This window comes from Littorina saxatilis, linkage group LG14 (genome assembly GCF_037325665.1).
Source record: "Littorina saxatilis isolate snail1 linkage group LG14, US_GU_Lsax_2.0, whole genome shotgun sequence".
Classification (NCBI taxonomy): domain Eukaryota; kingdom Metazoa; phylum Mollusca; class Gastropoda; order Littorinimorpha; family Littorinidae; genus Littorina; species Littorina saxatilis.
In genome coordinates, this window is record NC_090258.1 from 36,503,029 (window position 1) to 36,529,437 (window position 26,409).

The 26,409-nt window shown below is 42.1% G+C and overlaps 1 protein-coding gene across 1 annotated transcript in view; it reads left to right on the forward strand.

The window, feature by feature from the left end:
- LOC138947676 (macrophage mannose receptor 1-like) overlaps nt 1-26,409 on the forward strand; it is a 66,160-nt gene that overhangs the window by 22,087 nt on the left and 17,664 nt on the right. The window contains exons 15-31 of the mRNA XM_070319202.1: nt 255-425; nt 5,830-5,946; nt 7,443-7,553; nt 8,089-8,142; nt 9,590-9,772; nt 10,112-10,260; nt 10,769-10,885; nt 11,964-12,082; nt 14,044-14,195; nt 15,346-15,548; nt 16,373-16,506; nt 17,316-17,368; nt 18,751-18,918; nt 21,194-21,238; nt 22,820-22,998; nt 23,397-23,461; nt 25,065-25,162. Of these exons, the coding sequence (XP_070175303.1) occupies nt 255-425; nt 5,830-5,946; nt 7,443-7,553; nt 8,089-8,142; nt 9,590-9,772; nt 10,112-10,260; nt 10,769-10,885; nt 11,964-12,082; nt 14,044-14,195; nt 15,346-15,548; nt 16,373-16,506; nt 17,316-17,368; nt 18,751-18,918; nt 21,194-21,238; nt 22,820-22,998; nt 23,397-23,461; nt 25,065-25,162 (2,118 nt within the window). The remainder of the gene's footprint in view (nt 1-254; nt 426-5,829; nt 5,947-7,442; nt 7,554-8,088; nt 8,143-9,589; nt 9,773-10,111; nt 10,261-10,768; nt 10,886-11,963; nt 12,083-14,043; nt 14,196-15,345; nt 15,549-16,372; nt 16,507-17,315; nt 17,369-18,750; nt 18,919-21,193; nt 21,239-22,819; nt 22,999-23,396; nt 23,462-25,064; nt 25,163-26,409) is intronic.

A 26,409-nucleotide genomic window follows, 5' to 3' on the forward strand; every position in this document is an offset into this window, starting at 1 on the left:
ACGTGTCGGTCTTCGGGTTTGGTTAGCCGAGGCTATCTGAGGGTAGTCTCTCCGATGACTGTTTTTTGGAGTTGGTATGTCTGTCTGTGTGCATGCGTGCGTGTGTCTGTCTGCATACATGTATGTATGCGTGCGTGCGTATGTATGTCAGTCTGTCTGCCTGTATGTAGATCTGTCTGCCTGTCTGCCTGTCTGCCTACCTGTGTCTCTGTCTCTCTGTCTCCCTGCCTGACTGTGTGTGTGTGTCTGCACAGAGCCGTGGAGCACGAACTGCGGGCCGATGTGGGAGAACGACCCCAACAGTTTCAGCTGCTACATGTTCAACACGGAGCGACTGTCATGGCTCGATGCACGTACAGCCTGTCAGGCCAACCACGGTGACCTCGTCGGCATCAGCTCTCTCGCTGAGCAGTTCTACATCAATGGTGAGTGTGTGTGACGCGTTGTTAGGTTGATATTGAACAGTTGTACATCAATGGTGAGTGTGTATGACACATTGTTAGATTGATACTGAACAGTTCTACATCAATGGTGAGTGTGTATGACACGTTGTTAGATTGATACTGAACAGATCTACATCAATGTTGAGTGTGTGACACATTGTTAGATTGATACTGAACAGTTCTACATCAATGGTGAGTGTGTGATACATTGTTAGATTGATACTGAACAGTTCTACATCAATGGTGAGTGTGTGTGACACATTGTTAGATTGATACTGAACAGTTCTACATCAATGGTGAGTGTGTGTGACACATTGTTAGATTGATACTGAACAGTTCTACATCAATGATGAGTGTGTGTGACACATTGTTAGATTGATACTGTACAGTTCTACATCAATGTTGTGTGTATGACGCGTTGTTAGATTGATACTGAACAGTTCTACATCTATGGTGAGTGTGTGTGACACGTTGTTAGATTGATACTGAACAGTTCTACATCAAGGATGAGTGTGTGTGACACATTGTTAGATTGATACTAAACAGTTCTACATCAATGGTGAGTGTGTGTGACACATTGTTAGATTGATACTGTACAGTTCTACATCAATGGTGAGTGTGTGTGACACAAGTTCTCGGATACATCCCGTGATCTCGGAGTCTTTTTTGACAAAGATCTTAGCATGAAACAGCATGTAGTCCAAACATGTAAAGCAGCGCGAATGGAGATCCGGCGTATAGGTTCCATTCGACAGTACCTTACCGAAGACGCAACCAAAAGACTAGTCTGTTCCGGCATACTCTCTAGATTAGACTTCTGTAATTCACTGCTCGCTGAATGTCCCAAATCTGTCACCAAGCCCCTGCAACTAGTCCAGAACGCTGCCGCTAGACTCGTGTTTCGAACACCTATGAAACAAAGCGTCACGCCTCTACTCAAACAGCTACATTGGCTTCCAGTCGAACAAAGAATTAAATACAAGATCTGCTGCATATTCTATCAAATTGCCGCGGGCACGGCTCCACAGTACCTGTCCGATCTCGTGCAGAAAAACAATCCTGAAAGGGTTGTCCGCTCTGCCTCCCAAAATAAATGTGTCAAAGCTCCTAAGTATCAGAGGGACGATCATGGTGGCCGCTGTCTTTCAGTCGCAGCTGATCATATCTGGAACAAACTCCCTTTGTCTCTACGTCTCAGTCCATCTCTTGTTCTAACGCGTTTTGTCAAAATGTAAAAACTTTTTACAAAACGCAGGGGGCTCAAACACGCGTTTTGTCAAAATGTAATAACCCTAGAATTCTGGGCTATCATCCAGTTTCAGTTTTACAGCAAGCTGTTATACAGGGAATTGATTAATTAAAAAAAATGTAGCCAACGCGCTTAGACGTCCATTTAACAAAGCAAAATCAGGCTATCACACATACACGCACACTAAAAAAATATTCGTTCAGAAAATCTTTGTTTACATTTATATGACGTTAAAATTATCATATCACTGACTCCCGCTGGAAAACCCCTTTAAACGCAAAACAGCAGACTATAACACAAGCAAAATAATGCATCGTGCAGAAAATTTCATTTATTTCGGCGACGATTAATGGCAACTGACTTCCACTTGATTGTCGCTTTAACTGCAAAAAATAAGACTATCAAGCAAACCAGAACACAAAAACAAAATGGTCGTCATTCAGGATATTTACATTTTGAGTTAAATTGAACAAAATGACTTTTATCTGAATGTCCTTTTAACTGCGAGAATTCAGACTATTACAGAAGCAAAAAAAAAAAATTCTTCGTTCAGAAGATCGTTGTTTACAATTTATATAACCTTAAAATGGCCCCATTGACTTCCGCTTGGATGTCCTTTTAACTAACACCAAAATGAAACTATCCCACATATATATACAAAGAAGCAGATGTTGTTTTTGATCAGAAGATCTTTGTTTACATTTTATATGACGTTGAAATTATCAAATTTGTTTCCGCTTTGATGTCCATTTAACTAAGCAAAATCAGGCTATCACACAAGGCAACACAAACACGCACACTAAAAAAAATATTCGTTCAGAAAATCTTTGTTTACATTTATATGACTTAAAATTATGTTCTCACTGACTCCCGCTGGAAACCCCTTTAAATGTGAAAAAGCAGACTATAAGATAAGCAAAACAATGCATCTTGCAGATTTTTTTTTTTTTTTTTGGGGGGGGGGGGGGTGGCGACGATTCATGCCCACTGACAATGTAATGATCCTAAAGACTTTTGTTTGATTGTCCCTTTAATTGCAACAAATCAAACTATCAAGCAAACCAACACACAAAAACAAATATTGGTCTTCATTCAGGATATTTTAAATAATCGGGGTAAAAGGAAATAAATGACTTTTAATTGAACTGTGGATTTGCATGAGTAGCATACAAACAGACAGACACACAATTTGGAAATTATTTGATGGTGAAGATTCTAAGTTTTCTTGACTTCCAATTTCAAAGAAGTTTTTACAAAACGCGGGGCGCGCCCCGTGTTTTGTCAAAACATTTCACACTTTGTTACAAAACACGGGGCGCCACTCGTTTTGTCAAATCGATCATGGTGGCCGCTGTCTTTCAGTCGCAGCTGATCATAATTATCTGGAACAAACTCCCTTTGTCTCTACGTCTCAGTCCATCTCTTGTTCTAACGCATTTTGTCAAAATGTAAAAACTTTTTACAAAACGCAGGGGGCTCAAACACGCGTTTTGTCAAAATGTAATAACCCTAGAATTCTGGGCTATCATCCAGTTTCAGTTTTACAGCAAGCTGTTATACAGGGAATTGATTAATTAAAAAAAAATGTAGCCAACGCGCTTAGACGTCCATTTAACAAAGCAAAATCAGGCTATCACACATACACGCACACTAAAAAAATATTCGTTCAGAAAATCTTTGTTTACATTTATATGACGTTAAAATTATCATATCACTGACTCCCGCTGGAAAACCCCTTTAAACGCAAAACAGCAGACTATAACACAAGCAAAATAATGCATCGTGCAGAAAATTTCATTTATTTCGGCGACGATTAATGGCAACTGACTTCCACTTGATTGTCGCTTTAACTGCAAAAAATAAGACTATCAAGCAAACCAGAACACAAAAACAAAATGGTCGTCATTCAGGATATTTACATTTTGAGTTAAATTGAACAAAATGACTTTTATCTGAATGTCCTTTTAACTGCGAGAATTCAGACTATTACAGAAGCAACAAAAAAAAATTCTTCGTTCAGAAGATCGTTGTTTACAATTTATATAACCTTAAAATGGCCCCATTGACTTCCGCTTGGATGTCCTTTTAACTAACACCAAAATGGGAACTATCCCACATATATATACAAAGAAGCAGATGTTGTTTTTGATCAGAAGATCTTTGTTTACATTTTATATGACGTTGAAATTATCAAATTTGTTTCCGCTTTGATGTCCATTTAACTAAGCAAAATCATACTGAGAGTTCGTTTCTGGATTTTTGTTAAATTTATGTTTTGTTTTTGGTTTTTGTTGTAAAGTGTTTATGATTGTGTTCTATTCCGTCAATGGCGTCATTCTGGTAATGATGTTGTTATTGCTTTTGTAAAGCGCTTTGTGTGTTCGAAAGCGCTATAGAAATCACCATTATTATTATTATTATTATTGTTAGATTGATACTGAACAGTTCTTCATCAAGGATGAGTGTGTGTGACACGTTGTTAGATTGATACTGAACAGTTCTACATCAATGATGAGTGTGTGTGACACATTGTTAGATTGATACTGAACAGTTCTACATCAATGGTGACACATTGTTAGATTGATACTGAACAGTTCTACATCTATGGTGAGTGTGTGTGACACGTTGTTAGATTGATACTGAACAGTTCTACACCAATGGTGAGTGTGTGTGACACATTGTTAGATTGATACTGTACAGTTCTACATCAATGGTGAGTGTGTGTGACACGTTGTTAGATTGATACTGAACAGTTCTACATCAATGATGAGTGTGTGTGACACGTTGTTAGATTGAAACTGAACAGTTCTACATCAATGGTGAGTGTCTGTGACACATTGTTAGATTGATACTGAACAGTTCTACATCAATGGTGAGTGTGTGTGACACGTTGTTAGATTGATACTGAACAGTTCTACATCAATGGTGAGTGTGTGTGACACGTTGTTAGATTGATACTGAACAGTTCTACATCAATGGTGAGTGTGTGTGACACGTTGTTAGATTGATACTGTACAGTTCTACATCAGTGATGAGTGTGTGTGACACGTTGTTAGATTGATACTGAACAGTTCTACATCAATGGTTAGTGTGTGTGACACGTTGTTACATTGATACTGAACAGTTCTACATCAATGGTGAGTGTGTGTGACACGTTGTTAGATTGATACTGAACAGTTCTACATCAATGATGATTGTGTGTGACACGTTGTTACATTGATACTGAACAGTTCTACATCAATGATGAGTGTGTGTGACACGTTGTTACATTGATACTGAACAGTTCTAACTGTGTCCGTCTGTCTGTCTGTCTGTGTGTCTGTGTGTGTGTGTGTGTGTGTCTGTCTGTTTGTCTGTCTGTCTGTCTGTCTGTCTGTCTGTCTGTCTGTCTGTCTGTCTGTCTGTCTGTCTGTCTGTGCGTTCCTAGGTCAGTCTTTTTTGTTGCGTGTCTTTCTTTTATTGTTGCGTGTCTTTCTTTTTCACTATTGTCTGTTTCTCAGCACAATATATATATATACGACTAGTGTCTGTGTGTCTGTGTGTCTGTTCGCGATGCACGGCCAAAGTTCTCGGTCGATCTTTTTCAAATTTGGAGACCGTATTCAGCTACACCCCGGACACAACCTCATCGATGAGATATTTCAACACGTGCTCTCAGCGCGCAGCGCTGAACCGATTTTGGTTTTTCTGTAGATCCACTATATCCATTCCCAGTAACTCTTCCTTATCTTCTCCAGTGTTTTGTTTTGCGCGTTTATCTCCCTTCCTTCGTGTGGCGTCAATCCATATTCCCGTTACTACGTTACTATTTTTAGAAGGGCACTGCACGTTACTATTTTTAGATCTCCCTTCCTTCGTGTGGCGTCAATCCATATTCCCGTTACTACGTTACTATTTTAAGAAGGTCACTGCACGTTACTATTTTTAGATTTCCCTTCCTTCGTGCGCCGGCGAAGCCGGCGTGTCCCAGGCGCAGCCTGGTATTCGGCTCTACTTCTTCCCGGCGAAGCCGGTACCCGGCGAAGCGGGTAATCATCTAGTATATATATATGTCAGTCTGGATGCTTTCCCGCCTGATATGTTCTTTCTGTCTGTATGCACGTGTGTACGTTCAGCACTGTGTCTGTGTCTGCACAGGACGCCTGGCCCGACTCAACTCCAACTACTTCTGGGTGGGAGCCAACGACCGGCAGTCGGAGACCGGCTGGCGCTGGGCAGACAACTCTCCCTTCGGCTTCCTCAACTGGAGGCCTGGTAACTAGCCCAGTACCCTTTCCGTTGAATTTCATAAGAATCACAAGAACTGTTCTTCTTGTGAACCAGAATCAGCCTGTCGTTTTGAGCATTTATTTTAGCCTGTTAAGTGATTTTGTCCAGTCATGAATAAAGGCTGGTTTTTGTGTATTGCTGTGTACGTAAGTGTTATTAAAGTTCGAGTGCTCTGGAGAATGCGGAACATATGAGCTTGCCGCGATTATCCTTTTTGGAGATAAAAGTCGCTTGTTCATTCCAATGCTTTTTGTATTGTCAGGTGCCAGGAGACTGGTTCCGCGTAACTCTCACTAACTAAATGACTCATGTCCTATGCATTTGGAGCACCCTTTGTTTCTCAAACCTGTTAAGCTATCTAAAGGACTCATGTCTTATGCATTTGGAGCACCCTTTGTTTCTCAAACCTGTTAAGCGTGTAGGTGTAACTATCAATCTGCAACTCATTGACTCGGCAGAGTAATTAGAAGAGTTGATCAAATTTGTCACGTCGGTGGCCCAGGGCCGGACTACCGGGGGGGTTATGGGGGTTGCGCAACCCCCCCCCCTAGCCTAAACATGTACCTTACTTATTTAATTTTTTTTATTATTGCTTAGTTTCATGCAAGGAGCGACCATTTTCCTATCTCAGAATATGACCTACCCATCAGCTTCAGGGGGCTTCGCCCCCTGACCCCCACAACGAGGGGGGGGGGGGGGGGTTCTAGGGTTTCCGGACCCCCCCCCAGCCAAAAAATTAAAATATTGAATGAAGTATGCATTTCTTTATTTTACATTGAGTTTCAATTTTTGGGGTATTAATCAGTGACAAAATCTGCTGCCTGAAACTGGTAATGATCATCCTCAGAATGCACCAGATTGCACCATTTTGCATCCTTTTTTTCAAAATTTTCCGGGGGGGGCATGCCCCCGGACCCCCCTAGCAAGCTCGGCGCTTCGCGCCTTCACACCCATATCTTCACAATATACTTTTGAAAAAAAACACCCATAAAATGAACTGATCCGCCCCTGCCGCCAGGGGGACATCCCCCTGGGCCACCACTGGCAACCCCCCCCCCCCCCCCTCCTCTTCGCCTAGTCCGGCCCTGGTGGCCTATTTCGGAAACACTACAAACCGACTCTGTGGGTTCTGGGGGAGGGGGCCTAATAGCCAAGATTTTTTAGGGCCCTGGCCTTGAAACCTGTTTCGCTATCGCCTCGTCAAATCTTTCACGTCAAAGCCAAAAGACGTCACACTAGAAAGTAAAGCGTGACGTGCCAATTCCAATCGTCCTTCCAAAGGAAACAGCAAGCACAAACATGTTTCGAGAATGACGTTTGTCTCGGTGACTTTGTCATCATGAGCAGTGGAAAATAAGGTCCCTGCCAGTCTAGTTTGACACGACCTCATTTACATGATATACCCACATGTGAGTGTATGGTTTAAATATGACAGGGATGGTCTCTCTCACAAATGTAGGATAAATTGTGATATCCTGAAGGTGAGCCTAACAACCAAGGAAACTCGGACTGTGTGGGTATCTCCAAGGCCAACGGACAATGGAGCGACTTCAAGTGCACTGACCGCTATGGGTACATCTGCGAGAAAATGGGTAACTTTTCTGTTTCTTTAAAGATATAAATAAAAAAAAATACGTTAGTGAATGAATAAGTGAATTAAACTGCCCGTTCGTTAGATCCTTTTCTCCCTTTTGCCTCTCTTTGTTTTACTCTCTCTGACTTTTAGTTTGATTGAGTTTCATGTAATTGTATTGGTGTCTGTCTATTAGAATGTATTGTGCTCTCTCTCTCTCTCTCTCTCTCTCTCTCTCTCTCTCTCTCTCTCTCTCTCTCTCTCTCTCTCTCTCTCTCTCTCTCTCTCTCTCTCTCTCTCTCTCTCTCTCTCTCTCTCTCTCTCTCTCGTATTTGTTGAGTTATATTTCTCTTGGGTTTTCTTTGCTTTCTTCCCTTCGTATTTATTACTTTCAAGCAATCGATCATTTAATTGTCTTTGTCGCTGGTCGAAATGTAGCATAAGTGAAAATCAATAAATAGATGTTTAGTAAAGAGAAAAGAATCATGTCGTGAATGATTAAAATGTACGACGTGACAATGTTGTGCAAGTGACTGAACCAAGATTCTTTTCAGGGAAGGTAACCCCCAAGCCCACTCCAGCCGTTACTTCCCCTGCCCACGTTCCAAGTAAGTTTAATTTTCTTGGCCTAATAACATTACTGCAGTGCATAGCTTCTTATGTGTCTTAAAAAAAAGGGTTACATGTTGCCTTCAAGCTTTTTAAATTGATGTCTTTGTTTTGAAGACGAGAATGATTGATCACAAACGGGTGTCAGACTTTGCTCTGGATTTGTTTCGTCACTTTTGCAAGCTTCACAGGGGACTTTGTTTTGTTTTGTTTTGTTACATTTAGTCAAGTTTTTACTAAATGTTTTAACATAGAGGGGGGAATCGAGACGAGGGTCGTGGTGTGTGTGTGTGTCTGTCTGTCTGTCTGTGTGTGTGTGTAGAGCGATTCAGACTAAACTACTGGGCCGATCTTTATGAAATTTGACATGAAAGTTCCTGGGTATGATATCCCCGGATGTTTTTTTCATTTTTTCGATAAATACCTTTGATGACGTCATATCCGGCTTTTTGTAAAAGTTGAGGCGGCACTGTCACACCCTCATTTTTCAATTAAATTGATTGAAATTTTGGCAAAGCAATCTTCGACGAAGGCCGGGGTTTGGTATTGCATTTCAGCTTGGTGGCTTAAAAACTAATGAGGGAGTTTGGTCATTAAAAATCGGAAACTTGTAATTAAAATTATTTTTTTATTAAACGATCCAAAAACAATTTCATTTTACTCTTCGTTATTTTCTGATTCCAAAAACATATACATATGTTATATTTGGATTAAAAACAAGCTCTGAAAATTAAAAATATAAAAATTATGATCAAAATTAAATTCCGAAATCGTTTTAAAAACTATTTCATCTTATTCCTTGTCGGTTCCTGATTCCAAAAACATATAGATATGATATGTTTGGATTAAAAACACGCTCAGAAAGTTAAAACGAAGAGAGGTACAGTAAAGCGTGCTATGAAGCACAGCGCAATTGCTACTGCGCCAAACAGGCTCGTCACTTTCACTGCCTTTTGCACTAGCGGCGGACTACGTTCAGTTTCATTCTGTGAGTTCCACAGCTTGACTAAATGTAGTAATTTCGCCTTACGCGACTTGTTTTGTTTTGTTTCTTTGTTTTGTGTTTTCTTGTTTCTTTCTTTCTTTCTGTGTTTTTAACAGACTACAGATAACCACACACACACACACACACACACACACTCACCCTCACACACACACACACACACACACACACACACAAACACACAAACATACGCACACAGATCACCAATTCTTTTATTTTACATGTATCTGTTTGTCTGTCTATCCTCCTGTCGTCGTGTCTATCTGTCTGTTTCTCTGCCTGTCTGTGTCTGTTTATCTTTCTCTCTGCCTCTCTCTCTCACACACACACTCTCTCTCTCTCTCTCTCTCTCTCTCTCTCTCTCTCTCTCTCTCTCTCTCTCTCTCTCTCTCTCTCTCTCTCTCTCTCTCTCTCATCATTATCATCATCATGTCTGCTTACAGGCGGCAAGACGTGGGGGTGCGGACGGGGGTGGCGGGGGTTCAGCGGTCAATGTTACCAGTTCTCCGGCCTCAACAATGTCAAATGGCAGCAGGCTCGCGTCATCTGTGGTCAGCGTGCTGCCTCCCTCGTCTCAGTCCACACAGACGCCGAGAACAAGTTCGTCTTCAGTCTCTTCCCTAAGGGTCAGCATCTCGGACATCTCACACCTCTTTTGTCTAAAAAAAAATAATGTGAATGACTATTCACTGATCTTGGCTGTCAGTATATATATTATGGAGTATATAGGCTATATTATGTCTTCTAAGACTTGTGTCTTTTGGAAATGAAATTGAGGTTAGTTAACATTCGCTGCTAAATCAGAGGGAAAATTGACTGATCTTGGCTGATGTGGTCGATAAAATTGTTTGAGACGTCACATATTTTTAATCGATAATTAAGTAATTATAAAAAGTATTTAAAAAAATATTTTTTTAATAAATAAATCGGCTTCTATGGGTCTATAACTGACGTGTTATTTGCAGGTTTCAACGCCTACGCGTGGATCGGACTGAACGACTTGCTGCAAGAGGGAAGTTTCTCTTGGAGTGACACCAGTGCTGTCACCTACACACACTGGAACAATCACGAGCCCAACAACATAAACAACGAGGACTGTGTAGCTATTTCCAATGTAAGCACGTGCACATCCACACACAGATACAGACCCAGATATACAGACACGGATATATATAATATACAGGCAGGCAGACAGACAGACACACACACACACACACACACACACACACACATACACACACACTCACACATACACTCACACATACACATACACATACACACACACACACACACACACACACACACACACACACACACACACACACTACATGCACACCCATGCAGACACATACATAAACACACACACACATTAATCCACCAACAATTTTCGAACATTACCGTGTTCAGGAGAAAGACCGCGTGTAATGTTAGGAATTGCTTGAAGGCTTAACATAAAGTTCCGAATGGTTTCTGAGCTACAGCCACTCTTTTAAGGTTCTGGGTCGTACACGACCCAAGAAACTACGTTCAAGGTTTAGACTAAGAACATGATTCTCTTGTTCGTCTCGACCCCAGGTGAATTTTTTTTTATTGTTTGTTTTTAATTTTGTTTGCTTGCACAGCACGGAGGGTGGAACGACAACAAATGCACAGCGACGGGTATCAAAGCGTTCATCTGTAAGAAAGCCATGAGTCTGCAGAACACTGCCGACATCGCCATACGCAAGGGATGCACAGCGGTGAGTGCACGTGAAATCGTCGTTTCACCCTGAAACAGTGACCGACTACACGGGTTGAAGAAGGATGCTTGTAATATACGATGAATCTCTTATGTACGATCAAAATCGTACGTTTCTATGAACTTGCAGAACACTGCTGAAATCGCTATCAACCATTTTCGGAAGTGTTCGTCAGTACTTCGGTGTAGGCAGTCGGCGACACATCGAACATTATTGCAAATGACCAAAACCCTTGCCGTCATTTCGGCCACAATAGACGAAGTTCGAAAATAACTCAGTTAAGTTTTTTTTTATGGGCTGCAAAGGGTTGGTTATCCTTGGGGAAAAAAGTGGGCGAACAAACCCGCGTGCCATCGTACGCCAATCACTAGCGAGCGGCGTGTTTCCACACGTTGTCATGCAGCGAGCACGCCAATCGATAATAATTGGCAAATGGTTCGTCCAAGAAAAGGCAACTTTTCCACAACCCATGAAAACGTGACAGAATTATTTCTAAACATCTATTGTTATGTTTTTCGCGTTGGATAAAATTGCCGAAAAGTTTATGTCCATTTCGGGAAAATTCCCGAAGACGATGAATCCCAGCACAACCCCTGCAATGTTTCCATCCAGGTCTCCCGAAACTGTGCGTCCCTGCGTCCTATACGCACTGGAAGCCGAAAACATGTAGTAGACTGAATTCCTGACGGTGGTCCTGAGTGACGCACTAAACGTGATGAGAGCATGTTCCGGGACGCACTAGATTTGCGTTATCATGCGTAACGCCGATACTGACGTAATCGTCTGCTAGTTTCCCTAACTAATATAAAATAACGTACACTTGGCTTAATTTCGAAGACGAGCAAATGTAGGATCTCAACCGACGCAAACTTACGAGGTAAATCTAAGCAATATGACACATAACACTTTTGTGAAGGTCTCACTGAAGTGCCAACAATCCTCCCGGTTCTGGGACCCCCTAAAATTCCGCTGAGGATCATTATATAAAATCATGATTTGGGGTCCCGGAACCCTGTAGGTAGAGCGTTTGTGGGGATCCCTGCCATGTGTATGTTTGATGTGGTGTACGTCTGTTCAGGGAGGGCTCGGTTTCCGCGCCCAGTGTTACCTGTACATCGCCTCACCGACCAAGACCTGGACCGACGCTCAGAACGACTGCAAGCGTCGCCATGGTAACCTGGCCACCATCAACGACAGGTAGGACCTTTGAACATATTGTGACCTGTACGTTGATGCAAAAAGGAATGTCTTGTAACGGTCCATTAAATAACATTTCCGGGTTTTTTCCATTTTGTCAAAGTCAGGGGCGGATTGGGGGGGGGGGGGGGGGGGTTCCGGACCCCCCCCCCCCCGGCTGTCAAAAAAAAATTAATACTAACTTTAAAAGAAATAATGAGTGGCTGCTGACACCAGTTGATCATGTTTAAAATCAAGGATAAGCCATAAATTGTTCATAAAATAGCTAAGACTCGTCAGCTTCCGGGGGGCAAAGCCACCCAGACCCCCCAACGGGGCCTTGCCCATGTACCCCACAAGGGGTCTACCCCTGGACCCCAGGTTGTAACCCCGCCCCCCCCCCCCCCCCCCTTCCTCTGGCTTAACTGCTCCGCCCCTGAAAGTATGTCAATATTTGTTGTTTTTTCTCATTGGCTGTCATTTATCTTTCTCGGTGTAACAGAACACGCCGTCTCAAACCTTTAATTCTCGTTAACTAAAGGAAAATTCTGAGATTTCAAGTTTTTGATATAACTGCGTAAAACCAAAGTGATGATGAATCACACCTTGACAGAGTCGCTGTCAGTCGAAACTTCTATTAAAAAAGTGTTTGGCGTGATTCTTTTTTCATTTCTTGTGCTCCACAAGCCTTTTCAAAATATGCGCGTTCGGGACCTTGTTTAAGCGATTCCATAGCCTCCCTAAATAAGACATATCTGTGTATGGTGTACAGTAGGAACATTCGGGCCTTCTTTGTGTGGTGTACGCCAGGAACATGCAGGCCAAAGTGTCGGTCAAGTTGGTGTAATGTCATGTTTCTCTTAATTTAACACGTTGTCTTGTGTGTGGTGTACGCCAGGAACAAGCAGGCCATCGTACCAATGGAGCAGGTGTACTGTAATGTTTCTGTTCATTTAACACATTATTCTTGCGAGATGTACGCCAGGAACATCCAGACATTCTTGTGTGCGGAGCTAGTGTACTGTACGTACTGCCCCTGCTAACATTGTGTCTTTGTGTACTGTACTGCTCCTGCTAACATTGTGTCTTTGTGTACTGTACTGCTCCTGCTAACATTGTGTCTTTGTGTACTGTACTGCCCCTGCTAACATTGTGTCTTTGTGTACTGTACTGCCCCTGCTAACATTGTGTCTTTGTGTACTGTACTGCCCCTGCTAACATTGTGTCTTTGTGTACTGTACTGCTCCTGCTAACATTGTGTCTTTGTGTCCTGTACTGCTCCTGCTAACATTGTGTCTCTGTGTCCTGTACTGCTCCTGCTAACATTGTGTCTTTGTGTACTGTACTGCCCCTGCTAACATTGTGTCTTTGTGTACTGTACTGCTCCTGCTAACATTGTGTCTTTGTGTACTGTACTGCTCCTGCTAACATTGTGTCTTTGTGTACTGTACTGCCCCTGCTAACATTGTGTCTTTGTGTACTGTACTGCTCCTGCTAACATTGTGTCTTTGTGTACTGTACTGCTCCTGCTAACATTGTGTCTTTGTGTACTGTACTGCTCCTGCTAACATTGTGTCTTTGTGTACTGTACTGCCCCTGCTAACATTGTGTCTTTGTGTACTGTACTGCCCCTGCTAACATTGTGTCTTTTTGTACTGTACTGCTCCTGCTAACATTGTGTCTTTGTGTACTGTACTGCTCCTGCTAACATTGTGTCTTTGTGTACAGGTACTGCTCCTGCTAACATTGTGTCTTTGTGTACTGTACTGCCCCTGCTAACATTGTGTCTTTGTGTACAGTACTGCTCCTACTAACATTGTGTCTTTGTGTACTGTACTGCTCCTGCTAACATTGTGTCTTTGTGTACTGTACTGCTCCTGCTAACATTGTGTCTTTGTGTACTGTACTGCTCCTGCTAACATTGTGTCTTTGTGTACTGTACTGCCCCTATTAACACTGTGTCTTTGTGTGGCGTACATCAGGAACATCCAGGCCTTCGTGTCAGCGGAGCTGGTGTACCGCGGGGGTCAGGGCTACTGGATCGGGCTGAAGAACCCAGGCGCACACAACAAGACCTACACGTGGGCCACCAACTATGACGTCGACTTCACCTCGTGGTCAGAGAAACACACAGGTCAGTGGAAAAACAAGATCCGAAACAGGTAAGGTTCTAAAATCAAGAATATAAAAAAGCTAGTTAATAGAGAGTTCAATTAATTAATCATAGACAAAAGGAAACATTTACTAATACGTCGACCCAGTGATGGCCGCGGACATACAAATTAATAATGAGATATATGTATATATCAATAGACAAAATTACTTGGCGTAATAGTCCAAAGTAGACGACACAATGACATGAAAATTGTAAAAACGTAGTCAGTTGCCTATATATCTTAACATGGTCGAACCTGTACATGACGACCGCGAAAGAGACCAGCCTAAAATTGATAATTATGTGGTCATTATGGAAAGGTGAAGTCTACAGTCTTTGGCTGGCCGAGAGCCGGTCGCCAGGGCATTCGACTTTATTCAAACTAATTTGTCTATTGGGTCTCCATCCAGAGTGCATACTCATTTCGTTCGCGTGAGAATGAGTATTTCTCAGCGTAGATTTAGAGCGCTATGGGTCTAAGTCTATCAACGAGAAAAAGAAAAAGAAAATAACGTGGGATTTCTTTGTCGTTCACAGTGTTAGGTTAAATTTGTCTCGTGCAAGAAATAATATGGTAATTTAGAATTTACTGCCCGCTGACCTTCGCAGTTGCTCTTCCCTATCTCGGTTCAAATCAAAACTAAAAACACACCTTTTCCGCAAACATTTACCGTGAAATACATTTTCAAGCCTGATCCGTTCCTGATGGTCACTTTTGTCCCATGTACTGTACATAGTTTTTCACGTATGTGTTTTGCGCGCGCGTGAGTACGTATGTTTGTGATAATGTATTATTGTGCAATTTGCTTTATGTAGTGCGTGTGTGTGCCCATGCGTGTGTTTGTGATAATGTATTATTGTGCAATTTGCTTTATGTAGTGCGTGTGTGTGCCCATGCGTGTGTTTGTGATAATGTTTTTTTTTAGAGCAATTTGTTATTAATTGGTCTGTGTGTGATTGCACGTAAAATAATGTTTTGTTGTCGTAGTATTTTGATTGTACAGCGCTTTGAGCAGGGTTAAACCCTGGATACATGCGCTATAGAAATATTATGCATTATTATTATTATTAATAATAAATTGGAGTTCGTCCGGCGGTATAAATTAATTCATGGTTTATCTGATTTCAGGCAACGAGCAAGGTACTTGTGTTGCTATGACAACGGGCCGACCAGTGGGACTGTGGACCAACTACAAGTGTAACACTCACATGTCCTACATCTGTGAACTCCCGCGTACCGGCTTCACCACCCCTCCCCCCACTCCCCCCACCACCACCTCTAGACTGCCCTGTCCTCGACATTGGAGGGGCTACAGAAACATCTGCATCATGGTATCTGGGTTTTATTCTTTGTGTGTGTGTGTGTGTGTGTGTGTGTGTGTGTGTGTGTGTGTGTGTGTGTGTGTGTGTGTGTGTGTGTGTGTGAATGTCTGAGTGGTTGGTTCAAATAGTGTTTTATTCAATAATCGATTGTTAAAATCTGCGCCTCTACTCTCTCTCTCTCTCTCTCTCTCTCTCTCTCTCTCTCTCTCTCTCTCTCTCTCTCTCTCTCTCTCTCTCTCTCTCTCTCTCTCTCTCTCTCTCTCTCTCTCTCTCTAATTCACATTCACTCACAATTCTTTCTCATTTTATGTTTTTGGACGGGTATGCATATCGTGAGGAAACATTTATTTCCACAAGAAATAAACCGGCACGGTTGGCCTAGTGGTAAGGCGTCCGCCCCGTGATCGGGAGGTCGTGGGTTCGAACCCCGGCCGGGTCATACCTAAGACTTTAAAATTGGCAATCTAGTGGCTGCTCCGCCTGGCGTCTGGCATTATGGGGTTAGTGCTAGGACTGGTTGGTCCGGTGTCAGAATAATGTGACTGGGTAAGACATGAAGCCTGTGTGGCGCACGTTATATGTCAAAGCAGCACCGCCCTGATATGGCTCTTCGTGGTCGGCTGGGCGTTAAGCAAACAAACAAACAAACAAACAAACAAACAAGAAATAAGACAGTGTATATGCTGTCATCTGTATGTCTGTCTGTCTGTCTGTCTGTCTGTCTGTCTGTCTGTCTGTCGTTCTTTTGGTCTGCATGTGACTGTCTGCGTGCGTGCATCCGTGGCTGTGTTTGATTCTCTGCGTTTTTGACCGAGTGTCTGTGTGTGTTTCAGCCGTTTAACCTGACGCAGTCGGACCGCCTGTCGTGGATGGAGTCACGTGACTACTGCCGCACTCTGGGGGGCGACCTGCTGTCGGTGTGGAACAAAAACATGGCCAACTACGTCGCCAACAGAGTCCTCAACAAGCAAGTATTTCTTTTCGAGGGCAGACTATTTTCAGCCTAAATAAGAAATACGAGTAAGAATGGGTGTTTGTTTTTTAGGGTTGATTTTCGTATAAATTACACCCGTGTCAATTTGAGGAATTAATTCAGCAAAGATATGTATCGCACAACTCCGGAGTTTGATATTTAGTTTGTGTCTGTTTGAAACGATGCGTTTTGACGTGTCAAAGCCTGGGCAGATTTTAGACGAAGTACATGATTAGCCTTTGTGACATGGTGACGCAGTAATTTCCCTTTCCCAGCAGCTGCTCTGCAGAGTTGTCTGCCGGCCTCGAGCACTTTGCTATCATATAGCTCAAACGTTCACTTGCTGCCGGTCAGACACCTGTGAGTTGAAGAGAGCTGTTTGTGACCGGGTCTGACTGTTGTGCTCTCAAGACGCGTTGTGTTCACATGGCACGTTGTTTTGTTCATCGGGCTATTGACTTCGCACACAATCGCTCCTGTTTCGACAGACTTTGCCTCTTGTTCGAGTTGTTGGCACACTTCAGTGGTCATACTCAATTGTTTTTGAAGCTCTATAGGTCGAAGGGCTTGTGAATGTTTGAAACTGTATTGTATTGGATGTTCCGTTCATTGCGCTGTCCTGTTTCTTTGTTGTTGCTGGTGGTGATGGTGGTGATGGTCTAGTTGTTATTGCTGTTTTTAAGTGAATGTAAAGAAAACTTATTTCAACGTTAATAATGAGACTATATTAATTTGAGACTTTTGAGACATCAGATGTATTGCATTTTATTGTGTCGATATATTTACTGTGGTTTTGATTCCAGTTCGTCGCAAGAAACATATTGGATAGGATTAAACGACAGAGACTCTGAACAAGGTGCGTATTATACTATAGGTCCATGCTTTAACACTTTGTTCTTGCTTTTTATATTTAGTCAAGTTTTGACTAAATATTTTAACATCGAGGGGGAATCGAAACGAGGGTCGTGGTGTATGTGTGTCTGTGCGTGTGTGTGTGTGTGTGTGTGTGTGTGTGTGTAGAGCGATTCAGACTAAACTACTGGACCGATCTTTATGAAATTTGACATGAGAGTTCCTGGGTATGAAATCCCCGAACGTTTTTTTTCATTTTTTTGATAAATGTCTTTGATGACGTCATATCCGGCTTTTCGTGAAAGTTGAGGCGGCACTGTCACGCCCTCATTTTTCAACCAAATTGGTTGAAATTTTGGTCAAGTAATCTTCGACGAAGCCCGGACTTCGGTATTGCATTTCAGCTTGGTGGCTTAAAAATTAACTAATGACTTTGGTCATTAAAAATCTGAAAATTGTAAACAAAAATAAAAATGTATAAAACGATCCAAATTTACGTTTATCTTATTCTCCATCATTTGTTGATTCCAAAAACATATAAATATGTTATATTCGGATTAAAAACAAGCTCTGAAAATTAAATATATAAAAATTATTATCAAAATTAAATTGTCGAAATCAATTTAAAAACACTTTCATCTTATTCCTTGTCGGTTCCTGATTCCAAAAACATATAGATATGATATGTTTGGATTAAAAACACGCTCAGAAAGTTAAAACAAAGAGAGGTACAGAAACGCGTGCTATCCTTCTTAGCGCAACTACTACCCCGCTCTTCTTGTCAATTTCACTGCCTTTGCCATGAGCGGTGGACTGACGATGCTACGAGTATACGGTCTTGCTGAAAAATGGCATTGCGTTCAGTTTCATTCTGTGAGTTCGACAGCTACTTGACTAAATATTGTATTTTCGCCTTACGCGAATTGTTCTTTTTTGACAAGGTATGAGGTCCGACCAGAGATGCGGTATCCTTAGTTTCACTAACAAAAAAAATCACTTAGTTATTTTCTTGGTTATTAATTAACATACATACATTCATGTCCACAAAATAAATGTTCTTCTGTTGTTTTTGGCGGATACGATTTAAAGATAAAAATTGATCTGATTGACTTGCACACTCCTTCCCGTGTAAACAGTTCGACCCAACTGTCAGGTCTGGCCAGACTTGTACAAGGGTCAAGACCACTTGGACACACACAAACACTCAACACCCTAGCTGCTAGATGTGGTGGGCTTGACTACAGGGGAAGGAGTGTTCATCAATTCACGGTTTCTAATTCTAGTGCAACTTTGAGATTGTACCAATTAGTATGGGTTGCGGAGTCCATGTATTACAGTTATTGTAGGGTTAGAGTATTGTAGATGAGCGCATTGCATTGTGGGCAGGTCACGTGTGGAGCGACGACCACGGCGTGGATTACACCAACTGGTTGCCAGGGGAACCTAACGACTACGACAACCGCGAAGACTGCGTGAATTGGGCCTTCCCCGCCAACGGATGGAACGACGACAACTGCTACATCGCCAGAAACTTCATTTGTTCTGTGCCGAGAGGTGAGTGTCTTGTGTCGACTGCTGAGTTTGGTTGCTGTTTTTCCCTTCGATTCACCTTTTGTTAGAGCCAAACAATTGATGAACTGAAAGAAAATTGGACTAACTGTTAATAAGAAGGTTAGAGGAGGGGGTGGTTTATAGATTTTAGTCTGTCTCTTTGTTAGTTTGTGTGTCTCAGATCTCTGGTGTTTATGGGCTGATCGAGCTGAGATGTTGTGTGTAGCTTGGTAGTTTGTGTGTCTCAGATCTCTGGTGTTTGTGGGCTGATCGAGCTGAGATGTTGTGTGTAGCTTGGTAGTTTGTGTGTCTCAGATCTCTGGTGTTTGTGGGCTGATCGAGCTGAGATGTTGTGTGTAGCTTGGTAGTTTGTGTGTCTCAGATCTCTGGTGTTTATGGGCTGATCGAGCTGAGATGTTGTGTGTAGCTTGGTAGTTTGTGTGTCTCAGATCTCTGGTGTTTATGGGCTGATCGAGCTGAGATGTTGTGTGTAGCTTGTTAGTTTGTGTGTCTCAGATCTCTGGTGTTTATGGGCTGATCGAGCTGAGATGTTGTGTGTAGCTTGGTAGTTTGTGTGTCTCAGATCTCTGGTGTTTGTGGGCTGATCGAGCTGAGATGTTGTGTGTAGCTTGGTAGTTTGTGTGTCTCAGATCTCTGGTGTTTATGGGCTGATCGAGCTGAGATGTTGTGTGTAGCTTGGTAGTTTGTGTGTCTCAGATCTCTGGTGTTTATGGGCTGATCGAGCTGAGATGTTGTGTGTAGCTTGGTAGTTTGTGTGTCTCAGATCTCTGGTGTTTATGGGCTGATCGAGCTGAGATGTTGTGTGTAGCTTGGTAGTTTGTGTGTCTCAGATCTCTGGTGTTTATGGGCTGATCGAGCTGAGATGTTGTGTGTAGCTTGGTAGTTTGTGTGTCTCAGATCTCTGGTGTTTATGGGCTGATCGAGCTGAGATGTTGTGTGTAGCTTGGTAGTTTGTGTGTCTCAGATCTCTGGTGTTTATGGGCTGATCGAGCTGAGATGTTGTGTGTAGCTTGGTAGTTTGTGTGTCTCAGATCTCTGGTGTTTATGGGCTGATCGAGCTGAGATGTTGTGTGTAGCTTGGTAGTTTGTGTGTCTCAGATCTCTGGTGTTTATGGGCTGATCGAGCTGAGATGTTGTGTGTAGCTTGGTAGTTTGTGTGTCTCAGATCTCTGGTGTTTATGGGCTGATCGAGCTGAGATGTTGTGTGTAGCTTGGTAGTTTGTGTGTCTCAGATCTCTGGTGTTTGTGGGCTGATCGAGCTGAGATGTTGTGTGTAGCTTGGTAGTTTGTGTGTCTCAGATCTCTGGTGTTTATGGGCTGATCGAGCTGAGATGTTGTGTGTAGCTTGGTAGTTTGTGTGTCTCAGATCTCTGGTGTTTATGGGCTGATCGAGCTGAGATGTTGTGTGTAGCTTGGTAGTTTGTGTGTCTCAGATCTCTGGTGTTTATGGGCTGATCGAGCTGAGATGTTGTGTGTAGCTTGGTAGTTTGTGTGTCTCAGATCTCTGGTGTTTGTGGGCTGATCGAGCTGAGATGTTGTGTGTAGCTTGGTAGTTTGTGACTCACGGTATTAACAAAGAAATAGGTTCCTAGCTTAAACGAAATAGAGAATACATAGCACAGACGGGCGCAGTGGCCTAGTTGAGAAGACGCCGGCCTCCCATGCGGAAGGTCGCGGGTTCGAATCCCGGCCGCGCCTGGTTGGTAAAGGGTGGAGAATTTTCTCAGGTCAACATATTTGCAAACCTGCTAGTGCATTATCCTCCTTCGTGTGTACACGCAAGCACAAGACCGCGTGCGCACGGAAAAGATTATGTCATCCATGTCAGAGTTCAGTGGGTTATAGAAATACGAAAATACCCAGCATGCTTCCCCTGAAAGCGGCTTATGGCTGCTTGAATGGCGGGGTAAAAACGATCATACACGGAAAAGATCGTGGAAGTTTCAACCCATGAACAAAGAAGGAGTATTGCACGAGATTATCTATCTGTCTGCCTGGACGTTTGTATGTCTCCTGTCTGCATCTGTTTGTCTGCCTGGATGTCTGTCTGTCTGTATGTCTGTCTCCTGTCTGTCTCCTGTCTGTCTGCTTTTTAATAAATGTTTCATTGTAAAATACCTTTCTAGTTAAATCTTGTGCTGCTTTGAATTAAACTCTTGACGTTGCATGCTGACTGCTAGGCGCGTGCACTGAGGTGTGACACTGCAGTGTTTCTGTTGCACGTGCTGCACGTTTCGTGTCTGTCTGTTTGTTCCAGGAACCGTACTGTCCACCACAGCGCCTCCTCCCACCGGACAAATAAGTAAGTGGTCAATATGTCTGAGATATTCACCTGGAATTCAGTATAGCCTATCTTAGTCAATATGTCTAATATATTCACCTGGAATTCGGTATAGCCTATCTTAGTCAATATGTCTAATATATTCACCTGGAATTCGGTATAGCCTATCTTAGTCAATATGTCTAATATATTTACCTGGAATTTGATAGGGACCAGTGGGTAAAACAATTATTTTCAAAAAAAGATCCAAGCAACTTTCAAGGCGGTCTTTAATATACCAAAGTTGACTTCTCAAAGTCTTTTTACCGTGCGGTCAGCTTCGCGAAGTATACTTCGCGAGGCAAACTTCACCCAATTAATTGCAGCTTAATACAGTGCCGAAGAAGAAAAGCTGTTAAGGACTTTTTGTTCTATCTTCTGTGGCAACGATTCCTGAATATTCCTCGGCGGCCACTGTTACTTCTTTTGCTATGTCTGTATCTTACAGCTGTTTTATCAAAGTTGTGTGCAATCGGCTGTCATAACCTTCTCTGTTATATGCTGGTATGGAGGCCTGAGTGTGCAAAGTAAGAATGTGCTGAACAAAACTGTGAATATATGTAGTAAGATTGTGATCCAGAAGCAGGAGAGTCTGATTGAGTTGTATGAAAGACGTATTGTAAAAAAGGCGAGAATGATTGCTGCGGATGAAAGTCATGTTTTAGCTTGTCAGTTTGAACTTCTTCCTTCTGCAAAAACGATTTAGAATGTTCGTGCGAGCTCAAGTTTTATCGCAAACTCTGTACAACTTTTAAACAAATAATCTTGTTGTATAGCACTGTTATTTACTGCAATAATTAACATGTCACAAATTTAGATATTCCAATTTAAATGGCATTTTTAAAGGTACTGAACTTGTCAAATCCAGGTGCACGGAGCCCCTAGGGCTTTTAGTCATACCTCAGGCAGCTATCCGTTAGAAGAACTACCAAGTTTCATTGACTTGCACCCAAAGAGTCAAGAACTGCGATTTTTTTACGAGTTAATTTCGTACTCGGACCCGGCTGGTCTTGACCTATTTTTGGATCTAAATTTAGATCAGGTAGATCACCACATCATGCACAAAAAGACACGTCACTAAGCAAACTATGTCACACGTCATCATGAGTTTGTGTAAAACAAAATGGAGGCCGAAATCACTCAGTTGAATCGAACTCCTACCAAACACCACGTAATAACTAGGTTAATTTATGCACTCGCGTGAACACGAAACTGTCGAGCTTCACAGATGTCGTCGTTGGCTAGTTTTGGGTTTGTTTTACTACCATAGGAGGATTTTTGAACTGTAAATGCACTCAGCTGCAACAAAAACGCAAAATGAAGGCTGTGAGCTGCACTGTGCCTTTAATGTTTTAACTTCAAATGGCCCTTTATATATATATATATATGTGTGTGTGTGTGTGTGTGTGTGTGTGTGTGTGTGTGTGTGTGTGTGTGTGTGTGTGTGTGTGTGTGTGATTGTCGTTTATATTGATGTGTTTTAATGTTATTATGTGTTCAGCCACAATGTAATTTCTCTTTTGAGATAGTACAGTATTATTGTATTGTATTGTACCTGTACAGGCCAAGCGTGCGGCAACGATTCCTGGATATTCCTGGACGGCTACTGTTACTTCCTGAGCCCGGAGGACGGCCCCACAGCGCGACAGAACTGGTACCAGGCGCGCCGCACGTGCCAATCTTTGGGCGCTGACCTCGCGTCTGTGCACAGCGTGGATGAGAACGGCTTCCTTACCGGGGCTGTGAGTACTCTGTTAAAACAAATGAAAGGCCAAGATCGGATAAGAACGGGTTCCTTACCGGGGCTATGAGTACTCTGTAAACAAACAAATAATTAAAATTTAAAACAAAAATGAAAGGCCAAGATCGGATAAGAACGGGTTCCTTACCGGGGCTATGAGTACTCAGTTAAAACAATTTAAAAAATGAAAGGCCAACATCGGATTAGAACGGGTGCCTTATTCTGTTAATTCTCTCTAAATAAAACCTTAAAAGGCCAACAGTTGCGAGAGGCAAATGTAGCTCTACTTTCTCGTGCTTGCAACGCTAAATTTAGATCTGTGGCCTTCTCCTGTAGCACGGTTTGGTCTCGTGGAGTATGAAGAAGCGACTTGCAGCCTTGTTGTCTGTCTATGTGCAGATGTCAAAACACTCTCGCTGGACGTTCTGGGTTGGACTCAACGATCTGGATGACAACGACTACAGGTGAGGAATGTCAAGTGACAGTATATACAGTGACAACTTGACATTCAGTGAAACCAGTTCGGTTTGTAATATTAGGATGAAGACCAAGAAATGCTTGCAACAGAGGACCACAGTGAGTGAGAGACCCCTTGCACCTACAATGCAATGCGATACAATACAAAACAGCACAATGTAATACAGTACAATACGAAACTTTACAGTTATTATAATACAATACAGTATAGTGCAATTACATACAATACAATTATATCAATATAATACAGTACCGTGCAATACGATACAATACAATTATATTAACACAATACAGAACAGTGCAATACGATATACTACGATACAATAATACTGTATTGTCATCATTTTCACGAGTTTTCATTCACAAGCACCTGGGAATGTTCCCCAGGCAATAAATCCCCGGTTACCATAGTTGCAGGAAGCAGGTTATACATGGATAATCAAAAGCAAACCCAATAGAAACGCTCGGGGATTCTTCGGCTCTTTTCATTGGTGTTTCCCCAGACCTAAACAGACGACACGACACTGCTTTGCAAAGTTCCAAAAACGAACTGGCAAACGGGCAAAAGTAAACAAAAAACAAAACTACTTCATGAAAGGTCATACATTCATCAAAAACAAACGAAACCTAGCGATATGTTTTGTCTTCTTACAGAGTTATGGAGTGCGTGTATCTGTGTTTCGATACACAGACCTTCGGAGAAACACGAACGTCAAGTTCAAGTAAAACGACCCCTGACACACACATTTTGACCCGTGCACAAGATAAACGATAAACGAAGCACAAATAAGAAACAATAATAAAAGCAAAGAAAATAGCAACAAGATATGCAAACATCTAACAAAGCCGAGCAAGCAGAATGACAGGTCAAATGAAAAACAAAGAGGTACTGAGTCGGAAACAAGATCGCGATTCTTTCCTTCGCTGCACGACGCAAATCTTCTTTGACCTTTGACCAAACGTAGCTTCCACGTTCGATCACTCAGCTTAATATTTACAACAGAAAGCCGAGGGGATGGAATACCGAGATGAACCTCCAGAACTGTGCATCCTCAAACCTGACATATTCATCCCAACATTTAATGAATTCAAAAACACAGAAAGTTGCTTTCACACGCCAGCTTTGATTGCCAGTGGTTATCAAACCGGGACTCGTGTGGTTATCAGCACGGAACCCGTGTTTCAAATCATGGCTCCCTGGGTTGATTGTGCACTTATTTTCTCACAACCAAAATGATGACAAAAACATGTTTGGTGGTTTGTTGACAGACCAGCTTTTTTGTCGGTTCTCGGGGGGCATATCGACTTTTGTTTCATATTTATCGACATACACACATACACACATACACACACACGTACACACACTAGGACATTTGTAAATTTCCTGATTTGCTGAAAACATATTCATAGAAAATGAGTGCTTTGCAGATTGATTGGAAATCATTTATTGGTTCTGGTATCTTTTAAGAATGAACTGAAACATATATATTGATACAATCTGTCAGTATCGGAGCTCGATCATCTGTAAGATTGTAAAAAAAAATATATATATAAAAAAAATCTGTGAGGTTGTGTTTTGTGTGTGAACAGCTGGACAGACGGAACCCCTGTCAACTTTATCTCTTGGAGTCCAAACGAACCAAACGACGCGTACGGTGGAGAGAGCTGTGTGGAAAGTACATCCAAAGGTAGGATTTCTTTTCTCAAAGACACTTGTGTCTTCAACTTGTGTCTTTCTTTCACTTGTGTCTTTCACTTGTGTCTTTCACTTGTGTCTTTCACTTGTGTCTTCCACGTGTGTCTCGCATGTGTGTCTTCCACTTGTGTCTTCCACTTGTGTCTTTCACGTATGTCTTTCCCGTGTGTCTTTCTTTCACTTGTGTCTTTATTTCACGTGTGTCTTTCACTTGTGTCTTGCATTTGTGTCTTCCACTTGTGTCTTCCACTTGTGTCTTCCACTTGTGTCTTCCACGTGTGTCTTGCATTTGTGTCTTCCACTTGTGTCTTCAACTTGTGTCTTTATTTCACTTGTGTCTTCCACTTGTGTCTTCCACTTGTGTCTTTCACGTGTGTCTTCCACTTGTGTCTTTCACTTGTGTCTTGCATTTGTGTCTTCCACTTGTGTCTTCCACTTGTGTCTTCCACTTGTGTCTTTCACGTGTGTCTTCCATTTGTGTCTTTCACTTGTGTCTTTCACTTGTGTCTTCCATTTGTGTCTTTCACTTGTGTCTTCCACTTGTGTCTTCACTTGTGTCTTTCACTTGTGTCTTCACTGCAAGTTGATTAACATGTTGTCAAGATAAGTGTTGTGTAATTAGTGTTTATCCTACATACGTGAGAGAGACACCCGTGAGATAATAATCGTTCAAATCACACGTGTGTATATCATGTAAATGAGGTCATGTCAAGCAAGTCTGGCAGGGACCTGTTTTTCCACTGCTTATGATGCCAAAGTCACCGAGACAAACGTCATTATAGAAACAAAAATTGCGCTCGCTAATTACCCTCGATGAATCTTTAGAACTAACACGTCACGCCACACTTTCAGAGTGACGTTTCTTTGCTTTGACGTAATAGATTGCATGAGGCTTTAGAAGAGATCGAGGTTCCAAAACAAGCGTCTTCAATTTAGCTGCCTCGTCTGCAAGACATTTTCAGTAAAATACACGTAAGTACAGTATGTAGGATAAACAGAATACTACATGGCTTGCTGTGTCGTACCAGATTTACACTCGTTGCTTTTTCAAATAGTGAACAGCTCGCTTTCGCTCGCAGTTCAATATTTTAAAAAACAACTCGTGTAAATCTGGTACAACACAGCAAGTCATGTAGTATTCTCTATTTGTCTGTGCACTTAAAAGACCGCTAGGTCGATATATCTGTGAACGAAACGTTTTGTTTTGTCAATGGTTAAACGTTCCAACAACTTACCTTT